Raw genomic sequence first — 13,605 nt, 5'->3', positions numbered from 1 at the left:
CGCAGGCAGATTTCCAAGTACCAGTTTGAGGAGTGTGGGTAAGAGGCCACCTTATAAACTCGCATAGGCCAGGAGACAGCTGGGCTATGGGCAAGAAAGTAAGGGCTTGAGTACCTAAACAGACGCCATACTTTTTTTTTAATGTAAGAAAATTCTGAAACGCAAGTTGCAATTCATTGGAAAAGTTTATCAGTTGCTTTCAATGCCACTATTTCTTCATTTTAATTGTTAAAACTGTACACATTATTTGTACAAGGATAGGACATTGCTTTTAATAAAAATCTTTAAAATATATTGTGTTTGATCAGGATGAAAGGAGATCTAGGGCCCACCAATACTCGAGTGCCACAGGACTGATAGTTACCCGGAATGCACCATCCTTGTGTAATGTACAGGTGGGTTGTAGGCTACAGGCCATCAGACTTCTGGTCTCAAGTTAGTACTTTGGCAATAAGTCTGCACTTTCACCACAAGGTCTGGAAAACCTGATATTGGGCCATATTTTGGATTTAATAATTACCTCAATCCTCCTCTCCTATCTCTGTCACAGACCTGGAAGGTAGCTTCACAGAACCCTCATCTTGCACACAACCTGCCAGATTATTAGTAATCATGGACGGGTGCATGAAATGTCAAGATCTTGCAGGATCTTGGTAGCCATTTTGGATGTGGTTCTATTTAAATCTGTTCAACCAGCGATAATCTATGGGCAATTGCTCCCATACTAGAGGGAGGTTGGAGCCTGGGAAGGCGCCAGAAAGAGTAGATGGGTATGTAAGTTTACTTTTGGTATCACATATACAAAAGCTGTTTTTTTTTACAAGGTATTCCTTCCTGCACAAAAACAATCATGCCTGTAACGCAGGCACCCTTGCACTTTGGTGTTTTGGAGCTAGGCAGAAAACTGTGCACCAGTGCTAGGAGACAGCACACATGCGCCATAACTTAGTGCTGCATTTTTGTTTGTGCATCGTTCACGCAACCCAGGGCAGCAACTTTGCTGACTGCCCTGGTTTGTGTGAAAATGTAGCAGATATCCCCCTGATGATCTATTGCACATTTAAACCCTCTTGTACTTTGCACCATGTCATGGCTCACCAGTGAATTGTGCGCTATCATTAGTTCATAGAGTTTGGTCAAGTCTCTCATTAGTTAATAAAGTAGTTGAGGCTAGCACGGGGTATGTATAAAAAGAGCCTCTTAATGTACATTCTCTAATAAAGAAGCCTACATTAGGGAAATAGAAAAGGCTTACACACAATTGTTCCAAAATAAAACAAAATGGATCCATAAACAAAAGAAACAGGACACTTTCTCAACCACCACACAGGAAAAAAGAGGCAGGATGTTTTTTCTAGAGAATTACATTGATGCTGAGTATCAGGAGAGTTCTTCCATCACAGCTGGGTCACGGCTTTAGTGCTCAGTAAAGCAAAGTATTATGGGAAAAAGGATTTTGTGTCAGTTTTACCCGTATTGTTACCCCCTGCACTTTGTTTTGTATGGCAATTAGCAACTGCACGCGTGAAACCCACAGAAAGGGCAATTTGTACTCTGCCCCATAACTGAACTCGTTTTAGCCCTTTATCCTGTGTTCCAATGACCTAGCTAGAGGTCATCTGCTGCATAACTCCAAAAGGTAATTTACTCGAAGGATGTGCAAAAGCAGGAATACATATGGGGTTCTGTGCAGTTTGGATCATCACTGGACAATTTGTGATCTATTGTGCATTTGGAGGCTAAAGAACGCCCATATTCTCTCTGGCCTGCAGTTTTCCCACTGATGTGTTAGAAATGCATTGACTAAGGAACTCAGTAATGGAGTGGGGCAGCTCAATGCACACTATACCAAGGTAAAGAATACAACTTTATCCCACGAGTGCACTTTGATGTCCATGGCCAAGGGAGACCATGATGCCTCATTTCCTCGCTCCCCTCTTTAGTCGTCCTGTGGGAGCAGAATCAGGGGCTGCTCTGCAGATCATTCTAACCAAGGACCAACTGCAGAGCTTCACTGATCCTTCGAAATGGATTCAAGCTTTATTTTATTAACCAGGGAACCGAAGATATTGGGGCAGCTGTGGAGACAGCCAAAAGCCCCTACTATTTTTAGTTCCATCAGACGGACAGAACTGAGGCTGTTGGGAAGGCTTGGACCATTTGCTCTTCCCTTGAGAAGGACTTAGCAGACACCACATCACCCTCTGATGTTCACCAGCTGTCTTAGACCCATAACTGAAGACCTCAGAACAGCATCTTGATGGAAAAACCTATCATGCAGGGCAATGGAAATGGTCCTTCCATCCTGTAAAGCTTCTCAATGGAAGACATGAGGATGCAGATTGTCTGCTATATCTTACTGAATTGCATTATTAACTTTAGCTGAAGTTATAATTGCTCTTGATATGACAACATCTTTGGCTGTCAAAGCAACATGTTAGCACAGTGTGGTCAGGTGCATTATAAATGAGAAGGCATCTCTCATCCCTCATTGTATATAAATATGAAAAAGTAGCGTGCTTTTAAGGGACCAACACTTAAAATAACCCTTGTAATAGATGACGTCTACCAACTATGTTACTCTATAGCCCAGGCTTTTGAGGTATAGCCAAGTCCAACAAAAAGTATAAAAGAGAACATTTGATCGAAAAAAATATACCACTGTTGATCGTATAGCAGGTGGTGGCACAAATCATACTCCTCAATCCAAAGATATATGGGTCCCTCTACAAATTCTCTCTCTAGCTGCGAGCAGGCCAACTAGCCCATCAGATCATGACACAACCTGCTGTGGAATTTACGGCTCAGACCCAGAAACCTGTGCAGCGCCCCTTAGAATAACTATCATATTCTGTGAACAGAAGAATATAAACAAGACAACATACTCTACTATCACACTTGGATCATACACTTGTGCTTTCACATGTGCCAACCTAATATATTACATTTGTGTGTACAAATGGGTATCTCTGAGTGCTCTACGGTGCATATGTTGCTTCTGTTCTTTTTCTGTTATGTTGAAAAACATCAAAATACAAGAAATTATGTTGACATCCTACCTGAGGATATTTTCCTTGTTTGATAAGTTATTTCTGTGAATCTGGTAACACACTCACTGGCGGTGGTATGTTTTTCCATTAGGGAGGAGGAAGGAAGAAAGCGAATCAAAGATCTCCAGAAAGAGTTGCAGGAGGTCCAGAAAGAGAAGGAAGAGGAAATTCAGGTTAGTGAATGAGAAGAACCACCATAGCCTTTAATAGACATGAGATACTCACATCAATCAGGTTTGACCTATTGTCTTATGCATCCTCCAAGGAACAACAACTGAATATTAGCCATGCACCCCCAGCCTCAGAAAGGATGTACACTGGGAAGGACCTATGCTTGATTTGTGGCAATGGTTCGCTGAAATCTATTTTCCCTATGGGTACCACTATTGGAATTGTACCCCTTCTCATGCCATGCCTATCTGTCGCTTGCCTCTGCAGTTAGCCCATTAATTGGTGACAGAACAGCCTTTCAGTTTCCCCCTAACTTCAATGCTGGGCTCTAATGAGTTCAAGGGAAACCAAGGCAAACATCTAACAGTGCAAAATAAATGAATTAATGGTCACAAGCCAAGATTTGTAGTTAAGGGTCTGTGGGTGCAGTGGTTCGATAAGGCTTCAGTTCCGTTCCCCCGTGAAGACTTTTGTGGCACAGGAGTTAAAAAGACTGCCACCAGTGTGTGAGTGCTTGCAAGGTAGGGAAGTAGCATTTACATAGCACATACTGGTACACTGAAGTTTCTCTTCCTGCTTCATTAAAAGATGTTATTTGCAAGGGGTTATATAATCTCTTTGTATTTACAAAGGACAAACCTAGCCTGAAAGTCATGGACCCCTGCCTATTGGTGAATAGATAATACTAGATGTTGTATGTAACTTGTTAGCAGAGGGAGAGTTAAACTCATCTGAATAGGTCCTGGGAGGGTAGGGGCCAGGACTATTCCATTGATAGTGGAGATTTTCTTTGAATAGATGTGGTTTCCATTATTTTCTGAATGTTAGGGGTGAAGATGTGAGCTTGCTGTGTGGTGGGATGTTGTACTGTAGTTTAGGGACTTACATTGAGAAGCCCTTCATTTCCATTTTGTTTCTTTTGGTGTAGTCATAGATCCCTGTGCTGGCCCCTGGAGAGAGTCAGTTTTTCAGCCAGGAGATGTAAAGTTACAGATTTGATTTTTATGATGTGTAGCATGTCTTAAAGATAATGAGGTCTTGGTGAGGCAACCACTATAGGTGTACAAGGGTGTAATAAACTTGGGTTACTTTCACCACTTCTTTGAGGTGATGGCTTGAAGGACACTCTTCAGTGAGGTTAAGGTTGGGCACAGAACAGTGGTGATTCAAATGTTACCTTTGCTCAGTGAGAGGACCAGGCTCTACACAGCTAATCAGAAGTCTACTTTAGGAAGTTAAACATTTCCTTTCTGTAGAAGTTGGCGTTAACTCATTGTTTTTTGTGTTTTCTTGAAAATGCAGGATTTAAAAAAAAGATGTTGGAGTCATTGGTAAAGCTAAAAGATATTGTGTTTGTGGTTAGTGATGTGAGAATGCTTCAAGTTGACATCAAGTTGACATACTGTGAAAAAGTCAACTTCAGCCTTAGTTTAGTTTAGGGAAGGTGCTATAACCCATGGCTGGAAGACTGGCAGTCATTGATAGTGGAGACTTTTAGGTACAGTTGTCAGACTTCAGCATATGAATGAATGAATCCATTACGCCAAGACACAAAATATTTACAGTGTATCCACATACAGATCACAGAGGAAAGGATGGATCCTTGGGATATATCCATGTCCCTGTAGCCCTTGAGATCTTGTATGTATGTATTAGTGTGTGTGTGTATGTATGGAAAATGTCACTTACCCAGTGTACATCTGTTTGTGGCATTAGTCGCTGCAGATTCACATGCTGTGCACATCCCGCCATCTGGTGTTGGGCTCAGAGTGTTACAAGTTGTTTTTCTTCGAAGAAGTCTTTTCGAGTCACGAGATCGAGGGACTCCTCCCATTTCGGCTCCATTGCGCATGGGCGTCGACTCCATCTTAGATTGTTTTCCCCGCAGAGGGTGAGGTAGGAGTTGTGTATGCTAGTAACAGTGCCCATGCAATGGAGTGAATACGTATGTACATAATGTAGTTTAAAGTAATATATTTATAAATTTACAAATGTTCAAGATCAACTTCTAAACGGCTACAGGCTCCCGGGGAGGCGGGTGGGCGCATGTGAATCTGCAGCGACTAATGCCACGAACAGATGTACACTGGGTAAGTGACATTTTCCGTTCGATGGCATGTGTAGCTGCAGATACACATGCTGTGCATAGACTAGTAAGCAGTTATCTCCCCAAAAGCTGTGGTTCAGCCTGTAGGAGTTGAAGTTGTTTGAAACAATGTTCGTAGTACAGCTTGACCTACTGTGGCTTGTTGTGCAGATAACACGTCTACACAGTAGTGCTTAGTAAATGTGTGAGGCGTAGACCATGTTGCTGCCTTACATAGTTCGGTCTTTGGAATATTTCCTAGAAAGGCCATGGTAGCACCTTTCTTTCTAGTTGAGTGTGCCTTTGGTGTAACAGGCAGTTCTCTTTTTGCTTTAAGATAACAGGTTTGAATGCACTTAACTATCCATCTAGCAATGCCTTGTTTAGAAATTGGATTTCCTGTATGAGGTTTTTGGAAAGCAATAAATAATTGTTTTGTTTTTCGAATTAGTTTTGTTCTGTCAATGTAGTACATTAACGCTCTTTTGATGTCTAATTTATGTAGTGCTCTTTCAGCTACCGAATCTGGCTGTGGGAAGAACACTGGTAATTCTACTGTTTGATTCAAGTGGAACGGTGATATGACTTTTGGTAAAAATTTAGGATTTGTCCGTAGAACCACTTTATGCTTGTGTATTTGAATAAATGGTTCTTGTATGGTAAATGCTTGAATCTCACTTACTCTTCTTAGAGATGTGATGGCAACTAAAAATGCAACTTTCCATGTTAAGTATTGCATTTCACAAGAGTGCATGGGCTCAAAAGGTGGACCCATGAGTCGTGTTAAGACAATGTTGAGGTTCCATGAAGGAACTGGTGGTGTTCTTGGTGGTTTAATTCTCTTTAGGCCTTCCATAAACGCTTTTATGACTGGTATACTAAATAGTGAAGTTGAGTGCGTAATTTGCAGTTAAGCTGAAATTGCGGTAAGATGTATCTTAATGGAAGAAAAAGCTAGCTTTGACTTTTGCAAATGAAGTAAGTATCTTACGATGTCTTTGGCAGATGCGTGTAAGGGTTGAATTTGATTATTATGGCAGTAATAAACAAATCTTTTCCACTTATTTGCACAGCAATGTCTAGTGGTAGGTTTCCTAGCTTGTTTTATGACCTCCATACATTCCTGTGTAAGGCCTAAGTGTACGAACTCTAGGACTTCAGGAGCCAAATTGCTAGATTCAGCGATGCTGGATTTGGGTATCTGATCTGTTGTTTGTGTTGCGTTAACAGATCTGGTCTGTTTGGTAGTTTGACATGAGGCACTACTGAGAGGTCTAGTAGTGTTGTGTACCAAGGTTGTCTTGCCCATGTTGGCGCTATTAGTATGAGTCTGAGTTTGTTTTGACTCAACTTGTTTACCAGATATGGAAGGAGTGGGAGAGGGGGAAAAGCGTAAGCAAATATCCCTGACCAACTCATCCATAACGCATTGCCCTGAGACTGATCTTGTGGGTACCTGGATGCAAAGTTTTGGCATTTTGCGTTTTCCTTTGTTGCAAATAGATCTATTTGTGGTGTTCCCCAACTCTGGAAGTAAGTGTTAAGTATTTGGGGGTGAATCTCCCATTCGTGGATCTGTTGGTGATCCCGAGAGAGATTGTCTGCTAACTGATTCTGAATTCCTGGAATAAATTGTGCTATTAGGCGAATGTGGTTGTGAATCGCCCAATGCCATTTTCTCTGTGCCAGGAGACACAACTGTGTTGAGTATGTCCCTCCCTGTTTGTTTGTTTGTTTAGGTAATACATCGTTGTCATGTTGTCTGTTTTGACAAGAATGTGTTTGTGGCTTATCATGGGTTGAAATGTGTTCAGCGCTAGAAATACTGCCAATAGTTCTAAGTGATTTATGTGAACCTGTTTTTGCTGAGTGTCCCATTGTCCTTGGATGCTGTGTTGATTGAGGTGTGCTCCCCACCCTATAATGGAGGCATCTGTCGTTATTACATATTGTGGCACTGGGTCTTGGAAAGGCCGCCCTTGGTTTAAATTTATACGGTTCCACCATTGAAGCGAGGTGTATGTTTGGCGGTCTACCAACACCAGATCCAGAAGTTGACCCTGTGCCTGTGACCATTTTGATGCTAGGCACTGTTGTAAGGGCTGCATGTGCAACCTTGCGTTTGGGACAATGGCTATGCATGAGGACATCATGCCTAGGAGTTTCATCACCATTTTGACTTGTATTTTTTGTTTTGGATACATGGCATGTATTACATTGTGAAATGCCTGAACCCTTTGTGGACTTGGAGTGGCAATCCCTTTTGCTGTGTTGATTGTCGCCCCTAAGTATTGCTGTGTTTGACACAGCAGAAGGTGTGACTTTGTGTAGTTGATTGAGAAACCTAGTTTGTGGAGGCTTTCTATGACATACTTTGTGTGTTGTGAACACCGTTCTAGCGTGTTGGTTTTGATTAACCAATCGTCTAGGTACGGGAACACATGTATTTGCTGCCTTCTGATATGTGCAGCTACGACTGCCTGGCATTTTGTAAAAACTCTTGGCGCAGTTGATATTCCAAATGGCAACACCTTGAATTGGTAATGTACCCCTTGGAATACAAACCTTAAGTACTTTCTGTGTGAAGGATGTATCGGTATATGGAAATATGCATCCTTTAGGTCTAGTGTTGTCATGTAATCTTGTTGTTTGAGCAGTGGGATTACGTCCTGTAATGTCACCATGTGAAAGTGATCTGATTTGATGTAGGTATTTAATGTTCTGAGATCTAATATAGGTCTCAGACTCTTGTCTTTTTTGGGTATAAGAAAGTACAGAGAGTAAACTACTGTTCCTTTCTGTTGGTTTGGTACTAATTCTATTGCTTCTTTTTGTAGCAATGCCTGAACTTCTAGTCCTAAAAGATCTATATGTTGTTTTGACATAATGTGTGTTTTCGGTGGGACGTTTGGAGGGAATTTGAGAAATTCTATGCAATAACCATGCTGGATAATTGCCAGTACCCAAGTGTCTGTTGTTATCTCCTCCCAATGTTTGTAAAATTTGCTTAGTCTCCCCCCCACAGGTGTTATGTGTTAGGGATGTGTGACTTGGAAGTCACTGCTTGTTTTGGGGCTCTGGAACTTCCCTCTATTCTTTTGGAATTGTCCCCCTCTATATTGCCCCCGAAAACTTCCCCGCTGATATTGGCTTTGATAAGTGGGCCTTGCTTGTGAGGTTGTGGCCTCTGTAGGTTGACCTCGAAACCCTCCCCTAAATTGTGTTTTGCGAAAAGTGCCTCTGCTCTGTGGGGAGTAGAGTGCGCCCATGGCTTTTGCCGTATCAGTATCTTTTTTGAGTTTCTCAATAGCAGTGTTGACTTCCGGCCCAAACAACTGATGTTCATTAAAGGGCATATTCAGCACGGCTTGTTGTATTTCCGGCTTGAATCCTGACGTACGCAACCATGCGTGTCTCCTTATCGTTATTGCAGTATTTACTGTCCTTGCAGCCGTATCTGCTGCATCCATTGCTGACCGTATCTGATTATTGGAGATACTTTGTCCTTCCTCCACCACTTGTTGTGCCCTTTTCTGGAACTCTTTGGTTAAGTGTTCTATGAAATGCTGCATTTCGTCCCAATGAGCTCTATCATATCTCGCCAAAAGTGCTTGTGAGTTGGCAATGCGCCATTTGTTTGCTGCTTGTGCTGCAACCCTTTTACCCGCAGCATCGAATTTGCGACTTTCCTTGTCTGGAGGTGGTGCGTCTCCCGAGGTATGAGAGTTTGCTCTCTTGCGAGCTGCCCCGACAACCACAGAGTCTGGTGTTAATTGCTGCGTAATATAAACAGGGTCTGTTGGCGGTGGCTTGTACTTCTTCTCCACCCTTGGAGTTATGGCTCTGCCTTTTACAGGATCCTGAAATATTTGTTTGGAATGTTTTAGCATTCCCGGGAGCATAGGTAAGCTTTGGTATTGGCTGAGTGGAGGATAGTGTATTAAACAAAAAGTCATCCTCAATTGGTTCTGCATGCAAGGTGACGTTATGAAAAGCAGCTGCCCTTGAGACCACCTGCGTGTAGGATGTACTGTCTTCAGGTGGCGACGGCCTCGCAGGGTAACAGTCTGGGCTCTTACCTGATACAGGAGCATCATAAAGGTCCCATGCGTCAGGATCATCTTGACTCATTGCAGTATGAGTCGGGGATTGCATCAGTGGTGGAGTGGCTACCGGTGATGTGTGCATTGATGGTAGTGGAGCTGTTTATTTTGCCACCTTTGCCTGTGGCTGCTTGTCCTTTTTTTGAAAGGCAAGTCTTCTTTTCATCTTAATTGGGGGAAGAGTGCTTATCTTCCCTGTGTCTTTTTGAATGTGGAGCCTTCTTTGAGTGTAGTCTGGCTCTACTGATTCAAGTTCTTCTCCGAACTTATGTCCTTGCATCTGGGAGGACAATCCCTGTTCCTCTGTGTAGGAACCTGTTTTCGGGTCCGAGGCTGGATGTTTCGGAATCGAAACCTTTTCGGTCGCCTTTTTGGGCTCCGAGGAAACCTTCTTTATTTTCGGCGTCGCGGTGTCTCGGTGCCGACCCATTTCTGTGCCACTGTCTCGGTGCCGAATCTGCTCGAAGCCGCTGTCTCGGGCCCGAGATTGCTGTGTGGTGGTATCTCGACCGGAGTCGGATGACTTCGCCACAAGCGTGCCCTTTTTCGGTGCCGATGATCGGTCACCTATTTTTCGGGTTAAGCCATGGCCTGTTGGCGGTGGCGTCCCCTGGGCTTTTGTTGTCTTCTCGTGAGTTTTATGTTTCGACGTCTTACTCACGGTTTTCGGCGTTTCTTCGGGATCGAGCTCGTCCGAGTCCGATTCCTGGATGGAGAAGGTTTCTTCTTCCTCCTCGAAACGCCCTTGTCCTGTCGGCGCCGACGCCATCTGCAGTCTTCTCGCTCTTCGGTGTCTTAATGTCTTCCTCGACTGAAACGCTCGACAGGCTTCACAGGTATCCTCCTTGTGCTCTGGAGACAGACACAAGTTACAGACCAGATGCTGATCTGTATACGGATACTTGTTATGACATTTTGGGCAGAAGCGGAATGGGGTCCGTTCCATCAGCCTTGAAGAGACATGTGGCCGGGCCGACCAGGCCCCGACGGGGGATCGAAAAAACCCCGAAGGGCCACCGGAGCTCTTCAAAAGTCGGTGTCGATCTGTTGTAACTAACCCGATACCGAACGCAAACAATACCCACGATTTTTCCGAGATTCTAACTAACTTTCCGACCCGAAACACGGAGCGAAAAGGAACACGTACGAACCCAATGGCGGAAAAAAAACAATCTAAGATGGAGTCGACGCCCATGCGCAATGGAGTCGAAATGGGAGGAGTCCCTCGATCTCGTGACTCGAAAAGACTTCTTCGAAGAAAAACAACTTGTAACACTCCGAGCCCAACACCAGATGGCGGGATGTGCACAGCATGTGTATCTGTAGCTACACATGCCATCAAACATATATATATATATATATATATATATATATATATATCAAGCCGAGGTAGGAAGCAACAGTGCTGTATATTTCAATTATACCATTTAGCCGCCCAACTTGGGTAGATCCTAGAATGGCTGCAGACACCTGTGATTGAGCCGTGCAGCCCATGTTTTCTCAGACAGGAGACGTATTCAAGATCCTGATCAACCTGAAGGAGCTCATCAGCCACATGCCTGGCGTAATGAGAGTTGTAAGTCACTGCTGGGCAAGACTACCACACAGAACACACATGGTTATACCTGTGCACCAGGCATTCCCTTGCAGCGGTTGCGGGACGTTCAGGAGATACAGGGCACAGCACTGTAGGGAGATAATGGACTGAAGAGGACAGCAGATCATTAAGGGGAAGGGCACGTTACACGGTTCCTAGAATTAGCACTAGATCATGACATCGAAAGAGGTAAATGTTTAGCCTATGGGCTGGTGAGTGGACTTCTGAGGAAACTATGGAGGAACTGGATATGGAACACCCACACACACCGAGACAGGCCCGGAGAGGGATTACAGTACTGTGTAAGGCCTTTGTGACCGAGTCCGGTGCTCACTGGAGGACTCTGGAGAAATGGACAGCTGACTTGGATAGGGAAGACACTGATGTAGACCATGATGTAGTTATGCATGGAACCACCAGGGTGTCCTGGAACACCCACTGTTTAATGTATACTGTTTAATATTGTTCATAGGATATACCTCACCCCCATGAAACTGAGCAGATGCTGCCTAGGGGCAAAGCTGGCATGCCCCAGATGCACTTCAGTAAAAAGCAAAGTTCTATCACATGCTGCGCGAGTGATGCACCCTAACACCCTACTGGCAGTAAATTATACAGTACAAACAGTCCGGGCACTTCAGGTGCACCCGAGCTCTGTTTACAGAGACTGTTCCCACTGCCCAGGAACAAAAGGCAAGCAGCTGGTTCATAGATATAACACTGCATTTGCCTGGGTGATATATCACAATGACCTGGAAGTCATCTGGGAGACAGATTTTTCACAAAATGGAAACCTGACATTTTGATGTGGGCAGAGACAGACATCATGATGCAACAAATGAAGGTTAAGAGAGGGCCGAGGACACCAAACTTGGAAAGAACATTGCATATGTTTTGCACGAAGTATCACTTCATGGTACAGGTCCACCCTGTGATGAGACGAGGATGGAGCTGATAGGATCCGGCGATGGGTACCGGCCAATGAAAGATTTGTAGGGTGGTGGGCTCTTCTGCAACCTCATTGCTTTACCATCCCCATGACACAAGGCACATCTGTTGGGAGGACATATCTTGGCATGACATGCATTCAACCAAATACATCGAACTGAGGGCTGCATCGGTTGATTGAGTGTGCTGTTTCTTGAACTGATTAGAGGGCAGTACACTTAAAGAGTTGGCTTGTCTTGGTCCTCTTATATTTCTGTGGATGGGATATCCGTCACTGTTGTGACAGAGTAACCCGTCCACCAAAATCTAAATCAGGCCCTTGTTCATGAAGATTGATATTATGAAGTAAGGTGTACTATAGATTGTTGTGCATCCGATGAGCAGACCCTGAACTGTATGCATGCAAATGCCTGTTTAAATTGCAATAAAGATGTTAAAGTTTTGCTTCAGTGAGTTGATGGAGCAAACTGTTCTGACTGATTTTCACACCCAAAAGGCATATCTGATATGTTGCGAAAGATTAATGCAATGGCTAAATAGTCAATCTAGATGTTTATTTTGTGTACTACCACTCAGAAACGGTAGGGAGAGCTATTATGCATAACAGCAACGTTTAAGTAAAGGCCTACCACTTCACAGGAAATTATGGCGATTTAAACACTGGGGATACAAACATTGCTTGCAAGGAGGCATTCCTGTTGTTGGGGGGAAGGATTCTGGTGAGCTCCGTCAGAGCAGCACCGCTGTAGAAGTGACCTCTTTATATATTTCTCAGAATCGAAATGAGATGATTGCCCACTTGAAGGATCAGCTTCAAGAAATGAAGGCAAAAACTAGCATGGAGGGGAAGTACGTGAAGAAGGATGCAGAGTTGCAGGTCCTCCAGGTCCAGAAGAAAGGACGCAGAGCAGAGGTAGAACTTGAGGACGAGTTGCGGGTAAGCAAAGTCACTGGCACGGCACGCCTGTGTTGGGGTGTACACGTTTCCTGCTTCCAAAAAGATCACCTTCATTCGCATCTCCTTTTCCTCTAATATTGTGAACCAAGTGTTGCTTCACGTCTTGTTTGATATTTTACTACATCATCAACTACATCGCAACCAACTCCACCCAGGTCAAGATACTTGGGCGCCAATATGACCCTTGGTTTCCACATTCTACCTCTTGCAGAAGTATGGGGCTGGTGTGCACATAGGGTCAACCGGGTGTGTCTGCCAAAAGAAGGCAGTTTCTACATTTCTGTGCACCATCAACAAACGATCTGTTCTCCACAAATATACCTGAGCTAAATGGATCAGAGACCATGATGGGCAGAGGTATACAAAGGTATTGTAGCTTCCCCTCTCCGCCAAGCCCATGAAATGAAGTAGCTTGTGGTGGAACACCGTTCGGACTAAAAGCTTTCAGAAATAAAGTCAACAGAACCATGGATTGTTGACACTTTAGAGTTTTCTCTCTCTCTTAATCCAGCTGACACCTTTGCAGGTATTATGTTAGTCTCATATGCCTATCACATCCCCTGTTCTGTTTAGTGTGGAAACCAGCAGAGAAGTAGTCTGACAAACTCTTCCACTGAACAGTGGTGCACGCTTGTGCCAATATACACATTTACAGTCTCCCTCACCATTTAATGAACAATTGACCCAAATGT

The 13,605-nt window shown here is 43.8% G+C and overlaps 1 protein-coding gene across 3 annotated transcripts in view; it reads left to right on the top strand.

Annotated features, from left to right (window-relative positions):
• IQCG (IQ motif containing G) overlaps window positions 1-13,605 on the top strand; it is a 75,842-nt gene that overhangs the window by 39,015 nt on the left and 23,222 nt on the right. For all 3 annotated transcript variants that reach the window (XM_069212852.1, XM_069212850.1, XM_069212851.1), the window contains exons 7-8: window positions 3,142-3,223; window positions 12,731-12,892. In XM_069212852.1, coding sequence (XP_069068953.1) covers window positions 3,142-3,223; window positions 12,731-12,892 — 244 coding nt within the window. The remainder of the gene's footprint in view (window positions 1-3,141; window positions 3,224-12,730; window positions 12,893-13,605) is intronic.

The sequence above is a fragment of the Pleurodeles waltl genome, chromosome 11 (assembly GCF_031143425.1).
Source record: "Pleurodeles waltl isolate 20211129_DDA chromosome 11, aPleWal1.hap1.20221129, whole genome shotgun sequence".
NCBI lineage: Eukaryota > Metazoa > Chordata > Amphibia > Caudata > Salamandridae > Pleurodeles > Pleurodeles waltl.
Note: the sequence above shows the minus strand (reverse complement) of the source record. Positions and strands in the feature narration are given on the sequence as shown.